The sequence below is a fragment of the Aulonocara sp. 'chitande type north' Nkhata Bay genome, linkage group LG13 (genome assembly GCF_057382095.1).
Source record: "Aulonocara sp. 'chitande type north' Nkhata Bay isolate Kocher_YH1m ecotype deep benthic linkage group LG13, A_spYH_male_GT1.1, whole genome shotgun sequence".
Classification (NCBI taxonomy): Eukaryota; Metazoa; Chordata; class Actinopteri; order Cichliformes; family Cichlidae; genus Aulonocara; species Aulonocara sp. 'chitande type north' Nkhata Bay.
The window spans coordinates 26,849,064-26,871,696 of record NC_141356.1 but is presented as its reverse complement, the minus strand read 5'-3'; the positions used below and the strand labels follow the sequence as shown (position 1 = coordinate 26,871,696).

Genomic DNA, 22,633 nt, shown 5'->3' with positions numbered 1-22,633 from the left:
TCACTCAGTTTCACACACATCTGTTTGACAGTTTTTTATTGAAGTAGTTCATTCATTTGATCAGAATGTCTGAGGACATTTTCATTGCTTAACAATACGTCTGTTTCGTAAATGCCCTGCGTAGTAGTGCGACAGCAACCTGGTTGATCATTAGTTTGTTTGTGCTGTGACAAACGAATGTTGCGTAACAGTGCCCGGCTGCTATGAACAGTCAACGTCCACTGGCAGGTACCTGACAGAACCAGAAACATCAAAACCCTTCAGCATGCAGTGACGACCCCAGGTTCACGGCACCTGTTCAGAACGCTCAGTGTCATTTGTGCTCACTGAATGTCAACTGGAAGCAAAAAAAAGACTCTACAAATACAGATTAAATGTGAGGTCATTAGCATAGAGCTTTGTCATGAATATGATTACATAGTTCAGGCTTAAATCCTCCTTAGAACATTTGTTCACATTTAATCTACAAATGACAAACACTGCCTCTTTATTCTTCATTCATCGTCGGGGTGGTAAACACAAATATACAGATTAGTCATGTTAATATTCTCTTTTTCTCATTCCCCTTAACAACTCTTACTGCTGTCCACACAAATACTTCTATTTCACACTTTGAATGGATGAGTCATGAACAGTATAACATTTTTAGACTGTAGAGTCAGTGCTGCTGAGGAACCGTAATACAGCCACAGACTTGCTTCTAAATGATGCATAAAACTTGAAATATGAAACACATATTTTGAGCTACAAACAATACATTGGGGACTAAGATAAGGGTGAAAAATGATGAACACAATTACATAAGTACTCCAGAGTTTGGAAAATTGTGGCTCTTAAAAAAGATCCAAACGATCTTTGTGCAGTCTATAGAGAACTTGGTCCCAGCATGCATTTAGCCTAGCATAGCACAAATACTGAAAAAGAATGAGAAACCAGGGGCCTGTGAGCTCTCTGTGCACATGAGAAATTGTATTTGCTCCAGAAAAATCTGGAAACCTGGATGCAAACACATTCCCTGTGATCAGGATGGATCAGGAATGCAGCAGGAAGTGGTGAGAATTGGAGATATGGTGCCGTTCTTCTACTGGACCTTGGTGACGGCCTCGTGGATGGACTCGGCCACGTAGTCGATGTTCTTAGTGGTTAAACCGCACATGTTGATGCGACTGCTCGCCATTAAGTAGATATGTTTCTCCTTCACCAAATATTCCACTTGTTTGGCTGCAGGAAAATCACCAGATACTGGTTTAAGTTTTACTGACTGTGTTTGAATCTTTTAAAGATCTTTTTAAAATCGACCCCCCAAAAACGAAAACAACTTGGATGCCATGAAATTGTTTGTTAAACTGACCAGTGGAATGTGCATTTTTACTGAGCTGTGATTGTGTGCAGAAGGAAGTGATTGCTGTACTCACGGTTGAGGCCTGTGAAGCTAAACATGCCGATCTGGTTTGTGATGTGGTCCCAGGTCCCTGGTGTCCCCAAAGCTTGGAGCTTAGCTTTCAGCTGAGACCTCATCAGCAAGACTCTGTTAGCCATGGTCTTCACATTCTCTTGCCTAAAGTCAGAGAATGAAAACACTCTGCATGTCTGATATCGACTGCTTTTTAATATTGCCTCATGCACAGGTATGAGTCATCGTTTAATGATGCTATTTTACACTTACCATTCACTAAAAAGCTCAGGTGAGGTAAGAGTGATGGTGACAATGCGAGCTCCCTGAGACGGTGGGTTGGACCAGGTGATCCTGACAATCTTCTCCATCTGGGAGAGAACTCGTTTCAGGTTATCTGCATCGCGAGCCACAACGGTCAGGTTGCCCACACGCTCGTCTGATGGGACAAAAACATGTCACAGTTAAACAATACAGCAGCTAATACCTGTTACCTGATGTGTAGGTGCAGTATCTGATAAACAGCTCCTCCTCTGGTGAATCTGAGACTTGCTTAATTTGAATTTTGTGGCTATTCCTTTCAATTTAACAGAGTTTTTGATGTATTCTGTGCACATTATACTCAGCATAATCTGAAAATAAGACCAATGTATATTAAGATGACTGGATGACTGAGAACCTTCACAGACAGATGTATATTAAGGTTACTCTTCCTGCAAAGTTTAATCCCTGCAGTTGATTTAGCTTGGGATTTTCTGTAGATTCATACAAAGCACACTTTACACACAGGATCACTCACTGTAGAGTCCGAAGTTCTTGGAGAACGACTGGGCACAGAACATTTCAAAGCCCGAGGAAACAAAGTAGCGCACCGCCCAGGCATCTTTCTCCAGACTACCTGAGGCGAATCCCTGATAAGCCGAGTCAAAGAACGCAAACAGCTTCCTCCTCTGGGAGAGAACCGGATAAAAGATCAAAGGGTTATCATACTGAGATAAACACTGTGCATGCAAAATAATATCCTGTTTAAAATGACACCTTTTTGCCAGTAGTGGCAGTTCAGACCACAGTACAGACAATTTGTATATGTTTGCATGCACTTTATACGCATGTTACCATCATAACTTCAGCGATTTGTTTCCACTGCTCCTGCGTGGGGTCTGTGCCTGTCGGATTATGGGCACAAGCATGCAGGACAAAGACTGAGTGCTCTGGACAACTCTGTGGGAAACGGAGATATGAAGAAGCAACGTGAAACCCAGAAGACCAAAATGTAGTAATAAGTGAACAGTATGCTGCCACGCAGTACTTACTTCCAAGTCACCAAGGAAGCCAGCCAAATCAAGGCCTCTTTTCTCCGCGTCCCAGTACCTGTACGGACGAACATCCTCAAAGCCAGCGCTGCTGAACACAGCATTGTGATTTTCTGAGAAAAACAGTAAGAAAAACTCTGAGGGCAGCGTTCGATTTTTATCATTGCTTTCATTAGATAAAAGAGTGAATAATGCTTTTTTAAATACTCCTCACATCCGACCTGACAATACAGCCAGGCTCACTGATAACATGCAGCTGTAACAAGACATTTATCAATAGAACACTTTATCAACAACTACAGTTTAAAGTCTGGGGAAAGTTCACAAAACAACCTGTAAATTAAAGTCCTCTACAGGTGTGTGCTACTTCACTGCATGTTTGTGTGTGTGCCTGAATGTACCCCAGGTAGGTGCAGACACATAGATGGGTGTTTTGGTGTTGTTGCTCCCATTGTAGAACCGCCTTAGAAACTCTGCGCCTATCTTCAGAGCACCCGTACCACCCAGACACTGGACAGCCCCGACCTGGCAGTGACATTCGAACAGTCAGTTTAAATGTAAAAACATTAGAAATTCAAAGAGTGTCGTTTGGCTTTTGACTCCACAAACCCTGTTTTCCTGGATGGCAGGGCTGTTGTCTCCCAGTACTATTTTGGAGGCTGAGGATCTGAACTCAGGCAGGCCCAGGATTGGCAGGTACTCGTGGTTTAGCCTGTCATCATGCACAATGATCTTCTCCACTTTTTTCACCACCGGCAAAACCCAGGGCTGGCCTTCATCTGTCCGATAGGCTGCAAGGAACAATGCGATTTAATGTTACAGAAAAAAGTGAAAGAATGGCTTAATATAGTAGGAAGCGGCCCTTCCCTCCTGCATTGATATGTTGTTTTTTTAGTGAGTTTTAAGCAAAAAGAAACCTCTAAGTAAGATTAAATATAACATTCCTTAAATTGCTCAGTAAACAGATACAGCAGACAGAAGTGGTTAGCTTGCGAGCTTAACACCTGTACCTTGGTAATCCTGATGTTTGTGACTTTATGGGACTCTTGAGTCATAACAGAAGTGCAAAGATCACAGGGTTTTGTGACAGGCGCACTTTCAATATCTGTTGGGTGATTTAGCCAGGCGATGTCAATGATCTACCTTTTTCTCTCTGTTATGTCCACTAGCTGGAAAGGCACTGATTATCTGTAATAATACATCTAAATTAAGATCTAGGGCCGGTACTATAGTCACGTGTGACTGAAAAGTCACAGAAAAGCAGAAAATCCTTACAGTCAAGGATCTTTTTCAGATCTCTGTGTTTTTTTAGGTAGAGAGAAATGTGTGGCCTACATTTCCCAGCTGCCATGTAGCAGCTGACCATCTGGAGAAAGAAAGGGATTACGAGGCCTCGGCCTCCTCTGCTAATCACAGGACTCAGGTATCCTTGTCCTGCCAAAACAGAGCTAAGCGATCAACGCTTCTCACACTGTTCCTGTGCAATGCAAGCAGCGAAGAAATAACTCCTTGCAGAAAGGTTAGCACAGAAAACAGCTGCTCTCAAGGACGAAATGTGGCAGTGGTTTGTTTCGGAGAGAAGCACGACTGAGCTGTAATAAATTTAAACTCCTGCTTGTTCTTGTGTAATGACAGAACAGTAATCCAATCAGCTGCCTGGTCTGCTGAGTGAGAGGTGCAGGATAGCAGAGGACAGAGATGATTCAGCTCTCAGTGTCACACTAATTGCAGAACAAAGATATATTATCAACAGAGCTGCAATCAGTAGTTGGTGGGTGTGTGATGACTGAGTAGCCTGTAGCGCGGCCAGATTAATCCGAAAATGAATTTAAGCAATAGCAATAATTACAGCACAGGTGAGCCATCACCATTCTGGACTGCCTGGTGTACTAAACTGATTAAAGTTACATCTAGATAGCTTCTGTTTAGATTTTACAGCTCAGATATCAGTCAGCAGGCTGTTTTAACTATTGCTGTGCTTAGTTTGAGGCTAGCAGTCAATTTTGTGTCACTTTCTGATTATAATAACAACAACTTGTTAGAAATTCATATGAGGGCACCATCATACAAACATAGATGAACTCGGTGTAAGACAGGCTGGAGAACCTTTCCCTCTGGGATGCAATGAATGACTGACAACAATGCACAACTTACCTCCTACTCCGAGGTTCACCTTATTTGGAAACTGGTCGTTATTGAAATCCTGCGTCAACTTGAAGACAGCCACAGGGGCAGCCTGGGGGACTTCAGAAAATAGCGACATTTTTTAAAATAAATATATATATATATTTATTTATTTGTTTACTTTTTTTTTTTTTTTGCACTGTGGGAGGCTGCGGCAGCACGAAGAGACGAGCTGTCACTTGATCAGCTGGCTGAGCGGGATGATGGAAGACTTTCACCTTCAACTTGGATTTGGTCACTGCAAAGTGGGTGTGAGTGGATTTACCAATAGAAATCGCTCTCGGCGTTGATCCCTGTCAGTTCAAAGGTCAATAAAACAAACGCACAGGCGCTGTTGCCCAATGAACGCCGCGGGCAGGGGATTGACAAATCCTCTAGCTAATGTGTGGGGTTGAGGAAGCGTCACTGCGAGTGGGCGGTGCATGAGATTAGCGCATTTAATTTCTACGCCACAAGGTGGTGCTATAAACCTGCTTTAAAGCTCATATCTAGAGCATCTAAACAGAGCTTTAGTTGGCATGACTTGGTACAGAAAGAATTCTTCCATTAATAAATAATAGAACACAAATTAAGGTCAGAGCTCACAGACTGATTGCTGTATCATCGTCACATCATAAATGTAAATACGAACTCCGGCTGATCAGACAGCTATCACGCTTAGGTCACCACGCTCTGCAGACGAATATGTGCAAGTGTCCTAATCTGTTCTGTCCTGAGGGCCTAGGCTGAGCTGTGGTGTAAACACACTGGCTCCTCTGTGCTCTCCCCACAGCTGTCTGCAGGAGCTGAAGTGGTTGATAAATGAAGGCCACTCCAGCCTGCTCTCCGGGACCAGGAGGGCGACTTTGTGGGAAGACAAGACTTAGTTATGTTTTCTGTCTGGTATAATAAGAGTGCAGTTGCACGGCTCGACTTTAGTTTTTGTAGTTCAAAAGTTTCGCATTATGACAAATGATGGGTTATAAAAGTTTATGTGGGGTGAAATTAAATACACATATTTGTCTAGTCCTGAAGTGCTGGCTTTGAGTGTTTTCATGCTACTTACATTTTTTTAAAATAAATTATTTTCTTTTTTCTATTTTGTTTAACTGTAAGCCATTTTTAACATATCAAATTAAAAGATTTAAAACATGAACAATACAATCAGATGTTCCCATGCACTGATGGACTGTTATAGTTTAAAATGCTCATTAGAGTACAAAATACAATTTAGCTCCACTTTCTGCATGGACAACATAAAAATCACACTTACATGTCCTGGATAATAATTTGTAATGTGCAATAATTTGCACAAAACGTATTTTAAGGAAATATATTTTTAACATTAATTTCTAGATTAGGAATATTTCTCTTATTCACATTAACAAGTGTGCATTTTAGCCTTTTTTGCAAAGGCATCCATACTATATTTGTAACAAGAAGTAACAAGAAGTATTTTGTGACAAACCAGTTATGTTGGTAATCTTATTGTAAGGAGAAGTTATATGTCATTAATTGCTGTTAATGTCTCTGACAGATAAAATAGAGAACACCACACGGACCAAGCCAATGTACTTAAGACTGTGCTTATTATATTCCTATACTATCATTGGCTCAAATGACACCACCAAATCTGAAGCAGCTCACTTATAAACGCACTGACAACTGTCATCCTGCACTAGTTCTTCGTTTTTCTTTGTTTTGCTCCTGCAGCTTTGCTCTTTTTATTCAGTCCCAGGCCCATCTGCCTTGATTTTAGCTGCAGCAGGATATCTTCACTAAGAGGTTCTTACAGATCTCTTGCAAAATATTTGCCCAGCACTAAACAGAAGACAGACAGAGTTGGCAATGGTTATAATGAAACGTAATTGCTATAGATGATTTTCCCCCTCCCAGTACTTAGTGGAGACCACGAAAACAGAACGGGATTAAATACAAGCAGCAGAAATTTATTGTTATCATTAAATCATGTGATAAATATGTACACAGGTGTAAATAGTCTTAAATATATATTGCTATAAGCTGATAATATACTGATATTATTTTTGAATATTGCTTCTGTTCCTACAGTTAACCAGGAAAAAATGCTTTAAAAAAAAGTTTGTGGAATCCATTTATTCAAGGCATTCATGCTTTATGACTCAGAGAAGCACTACTATAGACAACCTTTTAGGTGGAGCAGTGGTTTGCTCTGTCTCCTCACATCGAGAAGGACTCTAGATTTGAACTTGCAGAGGCCTTGCTGTGTTTCAGTTTGCATGCTGTCCTTGTGATTTTGTGGGTACAAGAAGCACTGTGGGTGCTCAAGACAATTCCCAAGTATTTGTCTGGATTCTTGCATCCAGAGAAACTGAATCAACGTTCTGCAACACTGTAAGCATTCCTCCTTATACAAATGCATGGCTGTTATATTAATTAAGTGTGAATATGAAGTAATGCTTTTGGATATAAATTTGTCAAATTTATTTTCACAGTCTTCACCTCCTACCCTACCCCTCCTAATAAAATAAAATAAAATAAAATAAGATAATGATAATAACTAGCAACAAAGTCTAACTTCTGATCTTTCAGCCATGGACAAATCATTATTTAAGCCTTTTTATATCTTTGGTTAAGCCTTATGAACCCCTTACAAAAACATTCCTAGCTAAAGTGCTACAGTTAATCCCACACCTTGCTATCACACAACACCCAGTTACTATTTTCCCCAGTGTTTTGTCCCACATGTTGCTAACTTTCCTCACCACTTGGTCCCACCCCCACTCATCTCCTCACTTCACGCTGACAGTAGATGTTTTCATTCTTTCCAACCAGGTGAGGGTGTCTCGTATGTTAGCTATCACTGTCAGCTCTGCAATTATGGGATTTGAGCTCCCTTAGAGCAAGGCTTGGGGGCCTGGGGCGGGGCTCAGTGTGTGCATACAGAGGAGGCCCAGGGCCACGATCTGGGCTGTGATGTGAAGCGTGAGTCAGAGCAGGGAGTGACAGAAGTAGCCTCTAGCAAGACAGTTTCTCCAAAGAGAGTGTGTCACAGCTAGATCGATCAATTACTCAGCCCAACATTCACCTGCACTTTCTCTGCATTTCCCTGAGAAGGAAACACAGAACATTTGTTTTGGCATCCAGCAGAGTAACACAAATATGACAAAAAAGTCAAAGTGTGAATGGGGTTTTGTTTAATCTGATTTTTTTCTCTCTTTAAAATTTTGCATGCAGGTTATCAGCGCTGCTTATAGGAAGCTGACACTAAAACACACAAAGGCATTCAGGCACAAGACAGTCACATTCCAGCTGCGGTATCACAGAAACACAAACAAGAGCGTGTGCGCACACACCGCTGTGCATTCCTAGGGCAAAGTTTCAGCGCCGTTCACATGTTGCTCTGGCCCCGGTGTCTCTGGGTCAGAGAGCTGTGGTGAGTGACCACCTTTTTAGCTTCCCGCCTTGTTTGTTTTCTAAAGACAGTGTCATCAATTCTCTAACAAGGAACTAGACACAGCAACAACAAAGAGCACAGGACCTCCCTGTTGCTCCCTGAGCAGATCAGTGACTGACGGACCGTGCATGCAGTAATAGATATCAGTAATCTCTGTGTCAGACTACATTCCAACCAGGGTGCATGAGCGTTTGTCTGTGCAAGTTTAGGTTGCAAATGTCTTTTGTGCTCCATTTGATATCATGACATAAAATCTCCTTTTTTTGTGTGCATGCAGATTTCTACCCTGCTGACAAAAGATGACAACCTACAACTGGACTCAGTGAACTACCGTAGTATGAGCCACGAATACATCCAAGTGCAACCTTAGTTGAATTGTACTGGAAGATGCAAAATCTCAGACATCTCATGCCTAATATTGCTTTGACGGGGTCTGTATGTTCCACAAGTTCAAATGTATGGAGCCCACAGTTAACAACATGGAGGCAAAAAGTAAACTCACTGACATAAGGGCTACACACCATTGGAAGAAGCCTGACAATTTAAGACTGCATGTGCCACTCACGCAAAATAAAACAACACCTAAGCACTATAATGAGCATATTTCAGATCGATATGGTGATATATAGTCCTCTTGCACCTGACAATGCAGAAAAGGGCAAACTGCCAGTAGTTAGCTTAACACAACTGCTAGAAACAGATAATAAGATACAGGAAGTCCTATATTTATTTTACATAACATTCTCCTGAAATTTGTCTTAATTAATCAAACATTTCCAAAAATACAGAGGTAAATTAAAACAAACCATTAAAATGCCTTAGCTGTTTTGCTTGAGTATAAGTTGGTATGTATACATTCACATACAGTGAATAAGAAAGTGTACACACGGCAGTATGCAGTCTTGTGAAACATTCAGAGAAACTGCAGACAAACTAGAAAGCTAAATCTCAGACTCTACAGACGTTAATTAGCATGTTAAATGTTAAAGTTCACGACAGTACAATTATGAAAAGACTGAATGTGTATGGCTTATTTGGAAGAGTTTCCTCTTTCTAAAAAAGGACATGGCAGGATGGCTTAGGTTTACAAAGTTGGAGCTTGCGCTCATTGAGTCGACACTGAACCCCTCTGAATAGCAAAGTATTGTAGAAACAAATGTGAGGCCATCTGTCTAAAAGATAAAGCTTCGCTAAAACTGAGTCATACAACAAGACAGTGATTCCCGGCACAGCAGCAAATCCACAGCAGAATGGATGAAGAAGAAAAAAATAAATCAAGGCGTTGCAATGGCCCAGTCAAAGTCCTGACTTCAACCTGATTGAAATACTATAAAGGGATGTGCATAAATAAATGCCCACATGAACTGAAGCAATAATGTAAAAAAGAGTGGGCCAAAATTCCTTCTTAGCGATGTGAGAGACTGATAAAGTTAAACAGAAAATTATAACTTCGAGTTACTGCTTCTAAAGGTAGCTACTGAATCATTGGGTGTACTTTTTAACAGGACTGCATTTGGACTTTGAAGGAATATTAAAAATGGTTGTGTCTCATTGTTTTTCGCTGATGTGGCCTTCAAGCTGGGTGGAACCTCAAACACAAGGTCTACGTTGTGTTGTTCCACTTGATTGATTTTGTCTTTTTACCAACTCAGGCACTTTGGCTTTATACAAATATGCACGCTAAGACACAAAGACAGGAAGTGGAAGATGTTTTTTTAATTTTTTTTTTAACCCAAAGTACTTGCTTTTTTGTCTGGATTAGGTAAAGAGACACAAATATGATAAGTGACAAAGGAAACAAACTTTATCTTTCATGACTTCTAATTATGTTGTATATTTTGAATCCAGATGGGGAGACCAATTCTCCCTTTTGCTAGGAGGTCAAAGTTCAGGGTCAGCTACAGATCTGGGACTCTGTATCTTCATATATGAGGATGAATGCCTGCCAGCGCTGGAGCTTGTAGCAAAGCTGTCTGATTGAAGGCCTGGTCAGCTTTGATCCTAATGGTTAATCTGAGCATCAGCATTGCCAAAACCCGCTGCGTGCTGAAGCTGCATTGTTAGATATTTTATACAGTTAGTATTTACAAAAATGGGACTTTATTGATAACTAGTCAGATATTTGCCAAAACAGTCTGTCACTTTGATAGAAATACCACCGCGGTTGCTGGACAGATGCTAATATTTTCTCTCAAGGATGTTTACCTCTGGAAGCCAGGATGCACGCATACTTTTATTTTATGGTAACATTGTCCTTCCCAAGAGAGCTGTTACTGATTCAGCAAGTTAGAGAGAGTTCCTCCAGCAGCAAGCTGAACTTGATTCAACCTTTTGATAATTTTTTAAAAAAAATTTCACCAGCTCTAGCCAAGTGGGACAGCGTATATAAGCAACTAGAGGCACCTACATCCTCTCATTTGAAAGCCTGCCTCCCCGCACTGTCTTTATCTACATTGACTGCATGGCAGCAGAGAGGATAAGCATATTTAGGTTGCTTGTTTCCTCCCAAACTACATTCCCAACACCGTAGATCATAGATATTACAACCCTTACACCCCCCTCTGTTCGCACTCATATATACAAACACACACCTGCTGGGGCAAGGCCGTCTGGGAGGGAATTACAGCAGCCTAATTTATGAGGCCCAAGGGAGGGCAAAGGGCAGGGGATCCAGACTGGCCTGACCTCACTTCCTCTTTTCATGGTCTCTAAGTTAGAACTGTGATACACAGAACAAGGTGTCAGCTCTCAAACAAATCACCCTCTCACTGTCTTTCAAACAAGACAGCTAATTAGGGTATCTTTTTTCCTAACCTGGTTAACACAATGAGCCCTGAGGGAGTGTTAACTATTATCATAGGAATGCCTTTGTGGACTATATGGCTCTATCAGAGTCCAAAGTAAGTGGGTGAGAACAGGGTTTTTGCTGAAAAATCTGGCCCGACGCGGGCTCGCCTTTGGCCTCCTCATTTCCTCCAATGAGAAGGTGCTGTCATCCGTCACTCGGTTCCAGGCAGCGGCACAATAGCACAGTCTGGGTCCTGGCTACTGACACCACCACATGGGTTGCTGATAAGACTCACCTTCCGGGACCCAGAAGAACTGAGACATTACTGCCACACAACAGTTTGGTCCACTGCCATTCTTTCTGTTGACCATGAAATTAAAGGAAAACGGAAAGTTAATTATGAGCTACATGAGGCGGACACACTCTGTATCTGCTCTCACAATCTTTTCAAGTTTTTTTTTTCTGTAATGCACAGCCTCATTATTTACATATTGCATGCCCTATATGCAAGATGATGGGGAAAGCGTCACACCCAGTTAAATAATCCTGTTGGACTTGTTGGACATTGGGGAAAACGCACTTGAGCTAATCTATTTTCCTAAAGTAGCAATCTATTGTTGTTATTGGCTGATTAAGAGCACTTTAAGACAAATGGATAGTCACACTTGAGTTCCTCATCACACATACAGGCTGTTGGTAGAGCCTGTTAATAATCACCTCCATTGTAAAAGGATTGTAAGTGCTCTTCTACACAACTCTGTCAAGTCATAATATCAAACCTTCATTCTCTCATAAATAAACAGCTGTTTGCATCAACCAGTCAGACACAAAACCCAGAAGCAGCGATGATAAATGTTGTTATTTCTTCAAACGTCTGGTCTGTGCTCTGTGCACCCTGTATCTCAGTGGTGTACTGTACACCTGCCCCTCTGATGCCGAAGCCCTGCTTCAGTATACGTTAGACTGCCAGAAATATGGAGATAAGGAGGGAAACAAGAAGAGACACGTTAAGCGCTGCTTGGCAAAACACTAACTTTGAAGAACTCACCAGAAAGTGAATTGTGCGGAGTGACTGAAATTTGACTCCCACGGAGGCAGAAAGCTGATCGGGTTTTTTTTTTAAAGTTATTTTTCAAAATCCATTTAATTTTTTTTAAGGCTTAGGCCTCTGTAGCCTGTATCCGCTCTGACCTCTGCTGTGGACTCGACCTTACCGAGGCTATCAAGACGATTCAGAAATGAAGATGATGTATTGGGGAGTCGCATTCACCAACGAGTCGCTCCTTGACACTCTCTGGGAGTCTGGGTTTTGTTAAAGGCAGGAAACAGACTCTTCCGCTCCGTAAACACGAGTCTTTACTTGGCCACTTTTGGACTGCCGGTGGCACGCGAAGCCCGTGATGATGGTCAGTGGGGGGCTTTAGAGGCCCTGTGCACTCTAGGTCGAAAGCGTGGTGACTCTGCTCGGACCCGTGTATACAAGTAATTGTTTTAACCGCGTAATCTCTTTTGGGGTATTAATAATTTTCTCCTAAACACTTTAAATAAAACAAAACAAAGCACCCCCCCACACACACACACACACAGCTATTACTCATTTATGTCTATGTTTGGTATTTTTAAATTATTGCACTCATTAAAAAGGAATGAGTAAATATTTGGGAAACAAAATGACCAGATTTACTGCCCTTTGGGTTGCTTTACGAGCTTCTATCACGTAAATTCCACCTAACTCGCGCAAACTTCCACTGTGTGGAAATTACTTTTCCTTATTAGTAAATCTTGATAAATTATTTAATGTTTAAATTTGCGTCCAAGCAGCACTAAGTGACCACTATATTTTTTCAGAGTGCACAGAGAGTTACTGTGGCCTAAAAGCTTTTCTTTTTTTCAGACTCAGTTCAGCTCTTGACTTAAACTACTCCACTTAAACCGGCCTTTTTTGAATAGACGTGTATCTCCATGGGAGGGGGTGACGCTATCCATTTCTAAACAGCGCCTTGTTGATGGTGAGCGGATGAGATTATGTGGACATGCTCTTCTTTTCTTTCCACACGGTTTGAGAGCAATGGGTCCTCAAACCCTGGCGCCTGGACCTGGCCAAAGATAGTCGACCAGAAGAGAGGTGTCTCGTTTCAGCACGTTTATCCCTTAAGCACAAAGGTAAATTAAAATGAAAGCTCATTAATTTACCTATTAATATACAATATAATATAATTGTTAATATAATAATTATTATTTTCTTTCCTTGTAGCGCTTGAAGCTGATCATTTATTTATTTATTCAAAAAAGGTTTTTGCTTTCCTTTTACCAGTGTCAAGAGGAACTATTATTGTGGCCACATTTTCGTGGCCAAATCATCCTAAAACTTCCACAAATAAATAAGCCATAAATAATTCACAGACAACAATTTAGCACTGAGCATTCTTTATGCCTCTCACGGTTGCCGGATTCATCTCATTTCCCACTCTCTCGTTATATGATATTATCAAGGAATTGCCGAGAGGGGAAAAAAAGATAGGCCTAATCTTAAAAATCGCCAAATCTGCGATGTTGAGGGATCGTCCAAGAAATAAGTGAAATTCTTTAAAAATAATACATAAATAATCGAATAAATAAATATTGGTTCCGCCAAGTTAAGTATTTTTGTGGGCTATTTGCATTAAACTACACAACATAATATGCTTTGCCTAATTATTACAATTGTGTGACAGCGTTGATGCAGAAACATTTAAAGCATGAATTAAGAAGTTCCTTACCTTTCAAAATATTTCCCAGTTTCACTGCAGTCGATGGCATCAATATTATTTCATAAATTAGGGATAACTTCCTGACATATGTAGGCTACACCTAAATAGAACAGAGAGGGAAAGGGGGAGGAAGAGTGCGAGAGAGAGAGGGAGAGAGAGAGAGAGAGAGAGAGAGAGAGAGAGAGAGAGAGAGAGAGAGCGAGAGAGAGAGACCCTACCAATCCCTCCCCCGCTTCAGGACGTCACTGAGAGGGAGAGGACAGCATCTTGGCTGACCCTCTCTCGCTAGATAACTGAATTCAGCCAACCAAACGGGATCGATCTTTCTCTTTCTCTCTCACCCATCCAGCCACAGACGCATATGCAACTAAGAGGGATGTCACAGCTGAGAGAAAATCAGTTGTCTTCGGTGTGTATGCAAAAACAACAGAGCGCGGCCGTTCCTCTGGTTTACGCACGCCTAATTTTCTTCTTTTGCGCGTCCGGAGGCGAATCGGTCCCGTTCTTGGACTGCTGATCGGTATATTTTGCCATCTCTTTCTTGGTGGTAATAATGATTCCTAGTCCGGTCATAGGTTCGTCCTCCACGCCTTTTTCCGTGAAGGACATTCTGAAGTTAGAGCTCCAACAACAGTCTCAGCAGCACCAGCTACAGCTGATCTCCTGCTTCGGTCTCTCTGGTGCGCTCTCACAGCCTGGAGCTCTATCGAACAAATCCTTCCGTTCTCACTCGCCGCTCTCCTGCATGCTGGCGGGCAGAGACACCCCAAGCCCCATCAGCTCCTGCCTGTCGGAGAGCGAGGAGAGGATGGCGTACCTCAACTCACTGAATGTGCAAGACCGACTGACGGACTCCGGTATCCACGTGGAGGTGTTCGGCAACCTGGGGCAAACCCACTCTGCAGACCTCCGGCCGGAGACAGAGCAGGACGAGCATGACGGCAGTGAGTACACAGTCTACTGAAGCGAGTTACTCTGAGGGTGTTAATTGTATAAAAATGCACATGGACGAAAATGCCAAAGGAGAAAATCAAATCATAAAATCTGAATTAAAGTTTCCTACGAGACAAAAAAAAGGCTCATCAAATCTGACATTGATACATTTGATGAGCAGTTTCTGGAGAAACGGTTTTCCGATTTCTGTTTAAATTATTATAAATTGATCGCCTAACACGGACAACAAGAAAATAGGCCCCTGGTTAATAATATACATAATATATATTTTCATAATAGGACCAAACAATGGACGGCAAAGAACAACAACAACAACAAAAAGATTATTATTTCATACAATTCATTAGCTGCCAGCTAACTGAGTAAGACTGGCAGAGATTAAAGTGTTTACATTTGCAAGCTGCTAATTTATGTTTGCTGAATATATTAAACTGATGATCCAAATTGTCACGCATTTAAAAAGACGTAGACACTTCCAGAAACACAAGACAGAAACTATATTTAGCCTCATCTGATTTGAATGTATCAACATTCACGTTTAGTTAATGTTCGTATATAACATGACGTCATTATTAGTATGCCTCCCTAATTTTATTTTTCAATACATTTTACTAGCAATTTTCAATTAGGCCACTTCCAATACACTTGTACAATAAATAATAAGAATAAGAATTAAAATTGTAATAAATATATACTTGAAAATAATCAAGATGCTAGCTCTGATGTGTAATTGAACATGGTTTCTCCATGCAGAGAGCTGCGGTGTCATGCCGGGTGAGTGTGAGGATCCAGACTCGGAGAAGCCGGCCACCAAGCAGCAGAGGACCAGACGGAAACCTCGCGTCCTCTTTTCCCAGGCTCAGGTGTTTGAGTTGGAGCGGCGCTTCAAGCAGCAGCGTTACCTGTCCGCCCCGGAGAGAGAGCATCTGGCCAGCTCCCTTAAGCTCACCTCTACCCAGGTCAAGATCTGGTTCCAGAACAGGAGGTACAAATGCAAGAGGCAGCGGCAGGACAAGACCCTGGAGATTGCGGGTCATCATCACCACCATCACCACCCACCACCGCCTCCAAGGAGGGTGGCTGTGCCGGTTCTCGTCCGAGACGGGAGGCCTTGTCTCGCTGGATCTCAGAACTATAATCCCCCTTACACAGTCGGAGCTCCCAATCCGTACAGCTACAACGGCTATCCAGCCTACAGCTATAACAACTCGGTGTATAGCAACACTTACTCTTGTACTTATTCTAGTTTCCCTTCTCTCCCGCCCAGCAACGCCTCTGCCAATGCTTTCATGAATATGAATTTGGGGAACATTAGCGGACAGACGCAAAGCCAGGCTCCCCAAGGACCAAGTGTCACACCCTGCCAAGGAGCTCTGCAGGGCATCCGGGCATGGTAGCGCGGTCTTTGCGCACAATCAGAAGCCTGTCTTGATGGATAGACTCGAGCATGTAAACATCTTCAACTAATGCCGTGAAAACCACAATTTCAAATTCCGTAACACATTACAGAGCGCAGGGGTCAGTTTGTTCTAACTCCACAGGCATATGAAGAAAAATGGACTATTATAATTATAATAATTTTTCCCCCCTCTGAGCCACGTGTTTAGAAAACTTAGTGAAGTTGTTGTGTTATGTTTGACGGATTAGCCAAAACTATCCGTAATGGTTCAAAATTGATGTATTGTGCTTAAAAAATAAAGGAAAATCCCGTGTAAATTTTCGGTTACGCAAAGACCTATAGATTTCATTAAGAAAGTGAAGTCTTTCATGAATTTTATTTGGATGCATAAAGTTGCAAGAAATTAACATGGATCACAAATGCAGGACAATTTAGTATTATTTCTATTAAGATCTCCCCCCTCTTTTTTAAAATTTGTGTGACTTGGGTTTAACCTTAAGGCTTTGTTTTTTCACTCCAAAACTAAGTGAGTGACACTGAAAGCCAATGAACTGATTTAAAAAAAGAGGCGCTCAAATAAGGCTGTTTCTAGGCTCGAGTTAAAAACCACAAAACGATGCAAGTTATCAGCGATCGTGGAATTAAAGAGCATAATAACTGTCATGGCACGACTGATTGAAGTGGAGTGTGCTTTGTGTGTGAATCTGTGCGTGTATCTGTTCTTTTTCTTCTTTTTTTTTAATGATGTTGACTGAGGTCTATTCCAACATTTCTTATCGTCTGAAATCTTTTCTCAAGCCAAGAAAACGTTTTTTTTTTTCTTGTGTGAGAAAGCTTGCGCTAGACTTCGGCTTGAGACAAGAACCAGAAACAGAGAGAATTTAAAGGCGAGCTAATGTCCGGTCAGGATTCAGAGATGGACATTAACCAGACGGCCAGCATCCCCGGACCCACAGAGCATAAAAACGAGAAGAACATTGGATGATAAATACTCTTACGACTCCTCTTCTTTTGCTAAATAATAATAATAATAATAATAATAATAATAATAATAATAATAATAATAATAATAATAATAATAATAATAATAATAATAGATTACCTAAAGCTGTGTCACATTTATAATTACAATAATGTCATAATTACATAATAAATACTGATCTGCACTCACTCACAGTGAGGCAAACCCAGACCACATATATACTCTTTCTTCAACTCTCTCTAACACACACACACACACACACACACACACACACACACACACACACACACACACACACACACACACACACACACACACACACACACACACACTTCGTTGTTTAGCGATGGACTTAAGCAAAGCCTTTACCCACCAGGCACGCCGAATACCCTGACGCTATTAATGGAGATAAATGGCAAAGTAAACAGCGTGTTTGTCTCCCTTGATAGCTTCACTGGCCATTTCCCTCGGCTACTGCACTGCCGGTAGGACATACCTGGTGTCAGCTCTAAGTGCTGCAGAGTCACTAGTGTAAATAGAGCTGGCGACAGGACGGCGATGCCTGAGGACGCGGCTTGGCCACGGGTTCTCTGACAGACACTGCCGCGATCGCTATCTTCTGCTTCCAAAGATAGCAGCTCAGCGGCTCATCGCTGCGCTGTATAGGCGTGGAGTTTCCTAAAACAAAGTGTCTAGAGGCAGACACGCAAGGAGCTCACAGTAGAACCGAGGCCCAAATATAGAGAAGGAAAGAAAGCGGGAATAAAAGCTCTATCATTGGGTTTCATTCTGGCTGCACCCTGTCAGCTGTGCTAGGACATGTTTTCATGTCTACAGCACTATTACCAAGTATACTGGAACCAAGAATACTGGAACGTTAATATTCGGTTTAGCGTAAAACAATAATAAGTCGTCAAAATTCCGCGTGACTTGATTGGCTTTTATCTGATATAGTATTAAATATTAAAAAAGAAAAAAGAAAAAAAGAAAAGGTTTTGACTGAAAAAGCCAGTTGATCACAAGTCCACAAAAGTTCAAACGTTATACTCTTTCTGTGTGAGCACAACAGTAAACTAAATCTTTCCTCACAAACCAAATCTCATCAAAAATATCTCTTTTGGTAGAACATATGCACTTGCAGAATTTCACGCTTAACGCTCCTCACTGGACAAAGGCAAGTAGGGTCGAGGTTTTATTTAGACACGTGTAATGACGTGTGAGACTCCATAATTATAATCAACATGACGCCATTGATTTCAAACCGTTTTTGCAAAATGAATAATAAACTGCATTCCGAAGCTGATTTGCAGGATTCAGATGTTCTATTTTGAAACTGACATGTTGTGGTTTGGACACAGGAAACTGCGCTAAAATTTAAATTTATCCCTCCCAGGCACTTAAAAACACCCTGGAGGGTGATCTGGCTTTGAGGTACAAAGGGAGATTTTACTGCAATTACTAGAAACAAAAAACATGGAGGAAGCAGCTCGCCGCATCTGTCAGTACATCTCCTCACCTGAAAGGTAGATTGTGTAATCCTGGTCTTTATGGGAGTGCGTATGTGCATGTGCGTAGCTGTCGTCTTTTATTTTCACTCACGTGTAACTGCGAAGACCAAGAATCCTGTCCACATGGCGGCGCTAGACACCTGTTCGAGCAACAAGGCAGAACCAGCAGACGTCCATCTTCACACTGGACTTAAGATGTGTTTTATTATAAAATATTTAAACATGCAGGTCTTTAGGATTCAAATTGTGCACAATTTTACCAGTCACATAATTCACAATGATAAAAAATGGACATTTAGTTTAATTAAAACTAAATAATAGATGGAAGAAGCCCTGCGACAGACTGGCGACCTGTCCAGGGTGTACCCTCTCGCCCTATGACAGCTGGGATTGGCTCCAGCCCCCCCCCCCCTCCGCGACCCTGAAAAGGATAAGCGGTAGCGAATGGATGGATGAATGGATGAATGGATAGATGGAAGATTTTTTTAAAAATCAAACTAGTCCTTTTTGGATTAGTTTAGACTCAAGTGGAAAGTAAACTTGAATTTTCAAAAGAGTTATTTATGGTTTTTAAATGCAAATTCCTGCATTGTGAAATGCTTTAAAACCAAACTCACAGGTGAAAACCAGAACTGAGCAGCATTTTTACGCACGCTTAGTGAACGTAAACCGTTGGGTTTTCACACATGTACATGACATCTGATAGTTGGTAAACCTAAAGGAAGCAGCCTAAAGAAGAAGAAGAAGAAGAAGAGAAAGAAGAGGAGAAGAAGAAGCTGTTAAGCAAACAAAGCAGCTCTGTGCGTAAAAATAACTGAAAACATTTTCCAATGGGTCTGATTCATGTTTAGTATCAGATAGCATGTTAAGAATAACCAGAAGGTTCTACTTATTTTCTTTGGCTCTTACAGATTAAACTAGATTGATTTTACTTTTTTTTTTTTAAAAAAAAAATCACAGTACTAATACCGAGAGCTAAAGAAAATAAAACCATGTAGCTTTGGGAATCAATGTCCTTCGTCCTTCACTGACACTGAGCAAAGAGGCCAGCGTTAAAGCTGGGCGGTGCGAAGGAGGGACCAGCAGGCACAGATAACATCCTATCACAACTTAACTGGAGCTGCAGTTGAAATACTGCTTGACAGTCTTGACAGATCCTGATATAGGCTGCTCATTAGCACATTAGACTGTTCGCCGCAATTAAATTACAACGCGCAAAAGAGCGAATCAGTAGTGAGGGCTTGTTTTTGCTTTCCAGTGGCGGATTTCTTGATGCCTCCCAAGAAATCGCGCGCGAGAGTGAGGAAATACCCGTGCTCTTATCTGAATTATGACATTAAGTTTTTCATCCTTTTCCATCAAAGACATCCTCACCGGACTCGATGCCAACGGCAAGCCGGGAACCGCGGGGGAGTTCTGCGAAACAAAGGCGAACAACACACGCACCGGCTATGGTGGCAGGGATGGCAACCAGGTCTACCCGGAGACACTTCCCACACATCCCCGCGTTATAAGCGCCCAATCGGAGGTTTCTACAGAGGAGGACACAGGAGAAGAGTCAGAGCTCATAGAAGGTGGGGTTTTTTTTTAACATCTGTAAAGAGTATCGGGAAAAAAATCTTAAACTGGTGTGTAGGCGTTCTCATCTAAATTATATTGCACAAAGCATCATGTTGAAGGAACATAAACATTCATCACAAAACTCGAATGTGTTTCACGCCATAATCACTTTATCGAGTTATTTATTTTGCGTAAGAAACCGTTTTCACAATAGAAAAAAATCCCGTTACCGTGTGTTTAAATTGAAGAACTGTGTATTATTTCCCCCATAAAAATACATCGATGTGTAATTTAACTAACTACAGTGTAATTATTACTGTCTCAAGAATTTGTATCTATTTATTCATGCCCCATGTGACTTTTTTGTGCGTAAAGAGCACATCGCTTGTGGGAAAATAAAAACTATAACGCTGCGTCGTGGAAATCTGTGGGATTTGTTTAAACTTGTTCAAAGTATTTATTCAGGTACATCCCTTAACTTTAATATCATGACAGAAATACAATAGAAAACTGTCATATTGGCCAGCATCAGCACCTTGTTGGAATGACCTATCAGCAAAAAACAGGCGCCTTGTGCTTTATCACCCTGACGTACAGAAGCAGCACATTTACTTGTGTTCACGGATTTATATTTTATTTCAGTCGCTGCAGATGACCAGGAGCAGTGTGAGGAGCAGGGCGAACAGCAGAAAAGACTGCAGTGCGAGAGTGCAGAGGAGGAGGGATGTAACCGCGGCGGGGAGACCTCCAGCTGTTCGCCGGACGCGCAGCAGTGCAGGCCCAGTGCAAAGAAGCGCACCAGGTCGGCCTTCTCTCACGCTCAAGTCCACGAGCTGGAGCGCCGTTTTAGCAATCAAAGGTACCTTTCTGGTCCCGAACGGGCCGATCTGGCAGGAGCCTTGAAGCTTACAGAGACCCAGGTGAAAATCTGGTTCCAGAACCGGAGATATAAAACCAAACGTCGCCAGATAGCGACCGAAATGGTCGTATGCAGCTCCCCAAAGAAAGTGGCTGTAAAAGTTCTGGTGCGGGACGATCAAAAGCAATACCACCAGGGGATTGGAGTACATATCCCCATGACTGTGCCACTGTACCGGGGCTATCAGTACTACCCGTACCTGCACTACTACTACCACCAACCCTGGAACATGGACATGTTTTGTGGAGGGATGCTTTGAGGCTCCGAAGCAAAGAAGCAGAACTGTTTTCAACAAGTGTCGCTTCAAATGCAAGCGTTCTGCTCTTTAGGAGGTTTCTGCTGACTCGATGGATTTTACGATGTAATTGGACATTTTATACAGAAAATCCTCCATTTTTAAATCGGAATAAGTAATGTAGTTTAATATTTTGTCAGTTTCATATTGTGTAACTATTTGCAAGTTAGAAAAAAAAACATTTTAAAGGGAAATACTACTGATTTCTTCAAACCTCTTATGTGACAGGTATATCTTTGGCCAGGATCATGACTTTTAAATATTTCTTTTAACTTTTTAAAAAGTGATTTTATGAATTATATTTCAAAACTTTCAAAAGTAAAAAAAAATAATATTATTAACTACAATGTTATATTTCAACCTTTTCTTGTGGGATTAATAAAAGAAAAGAAAAGAAATACAACAAAGCAAACCATTTTCATTGTGTTGACGGTGGAAATCATCATGAAAGTTTGAACTTATTCAAATAATATAGGAGAAATTATTTCTCTCACGACCCTAAAAGTTTTCTTTACTCTGAGTTCTTCTTTCTGTTCATAAAAAAAAAAACATTATGTTTGCAACAGATTTGTAGATCACCCCTTTCTCCATGATGCACCATCTCAAATACTCCATGTTTTTATATCAAGATTTTTATTCGGGGTTTTTATAATCAAATCAAGGTCACAACAGTGATAAATATAAGAACTGTGTTTTTTAATATCTATATAAGGATATGGATGAAAATAAAATATAAATAATGTAGGTTCTGTTGTCATATTTAACCTCATACCTATACTACGGTGTCAGATGGTGCACAATATCTTAAATGCAATTTAGAAATTTGATGGGGTCATCTCTGCAGTGTCTTAAAATGAAGTGCTGACTGGGTTTCTCACAAGTTCATAGGATGATATATATGTTGTTTTTTTCTTCTTCCCCCATGACTGCCAGCAACAGCTCATTGTGAGCGACCAGACGGAGCAGAAAGGAATCTGGAAGTTATACAAACCCAACAAGAGAAAGTAGCTTATCTTGATGTGTGAGAAGCTTGACCGAGGCCTCTGACACTTTTAGTGGGCATTTATTTTATTTATGGGACACCTTTATTGATCGTGAAACTTAACATTAACACCTGCAAGAAGACATTCTTCTTTTGCACGGTACTAAAGCAACAGATTAGAAAGCAATAAG

At 41.3% G+C, this 22,633-nt stretch overlaps 3 protein-coding genes across 3 annotated transcripts; 2 read left to right on the top strand and 1 right to left on the bottom strand.

The window, feature by feature from the left end:
• Positions 1-19: 19 nt before the first annotated feature.
• On the bottom strand, positions 20-5,107 carry got1 (glutamic-oxaloacetic transaminase 1, soluble). The gene is made up of 9 exons (XM_086259550.1): positions 4,861-5,107; positions 3,316-3,497; positions 3,108-3,231; positions 2,707-2,819; positions 2,510-2,614; positions 2,193-2,343; positions 1,667-1,832; positions 1,416-1,558; positions 20-1,221 (listed from the first exon to the last, which is right to left on the bottom strand). The coding sequence occupies exons 1-9, from the start codon at positions 4,967-4,969 to the stop codon at positions 1,082-1,084; spliced, it is 1,233 nt and encodes a 410-aa protein (XP_086115676.1). The 5' UTR covers positions 4,970-5,107; the 3' UTR covers positions 20-1,081.
• Positions 5,108-14,139: 9,032 nt separating this feature from the next.
• Positions 14,140-16,840, top strand: nkx2-3 (NK2 homeobox 3). The gene is made up of 2 exons (XM_086258106.1): positions 14,140-14,787; positions 15,551-16,840. The coding sequence occupies exons 1-2, from the start codon at positions 14,397-14,399 to the stop codon at positions 16,192-16,194; spliced, it is 1,035 nt and encodes a 344-aa protein (XP_086114232.1). The 5' UTR covers positions 14,140-14,396; the 3' UTR covers positions 16,195-16,840.
• A 2,610-nt stretch (positions 16,841-19,450) lies between these two features.
• On the top strand, positions 19,451-22,096 carry nkx3.3 (NK3 homeobox 3). Its single transcript, XM_086258105.1, has 2 exons — positions 19,451-20,260; positions 20,889-22,096. Exons 1-2 carry the CDS (start codon positions 20,017-20,019, stop codon positions 21,422-21,424), a joined length of 780 nt encoding a protein of 259 aa, XP_086114231.1. The 5' UTR covers positions 19,451-20,016; the 3' UTR covers positions 21,425-22,096.
• The last annotated feature ends 537 nt before the right edge of the window (positions 22,097-22,633 follow it).

What these genes read in the sequence shown, in the direction of transcription:
- nkx2-3 (XM_086258106.1), top strand. Translation starts at nt 14,397, where the DNA reads ATGATTCCTAGTCCGGTCATAGGTTCGTCCTCCACGCCTTTTTCCGTG. An exon ending in GCAGGACGAGCATGACGGCA is followed by an intron (nt 14,788 to 15,550) that starts GTGAGTACACAG and finishes TTCTCCATGCAG; the next exon opens with AGAGCTGCGGTGTCATGCCG.
- nkx3.3 (XM_086258105.1), top strand. Translation starts at nt 20,017, where the DNA reads ATGACATTAAGTTTTTCATCCTTTTCCATCAAAGACATCCTCACCGGA. An exon ending in AGAGTCAGAGCTCATAGAAG is followed by an intron (nt 20,261 to 20,888) that starts GTGGGGTTTTTT and finishes ATTTTATTTCAG; the next exon opens with TCGCTGCAGATGACCAGGAG.
- got1 (XM_086259550.1), bottom strand. Translation starts at nt 4,969, where the DNA reads ATGTCGCTATTTTCTGAAGTCCCCCAGGCTGCCCCTGTGGCTGTCTTC. An exon ending in CTGCCATCCAGGAAAACAGG is followed by an intron (nt 3,232 to 3,315) that starts GTTTGTGGAGTC and finishes TGTCACTGCCAG; the next exon opens with GTCGGGGCTGTCCAGTGTCT. An exon ending in CCTGAGCTTTTTAGTGAATG is followed by an intron (nt 1,559 to 1,666) that starts GTAAGTGTAAAA and finishes CTCTGACTTTAG; the next exon opens with GCAAGAGAATGTGAAGACCA.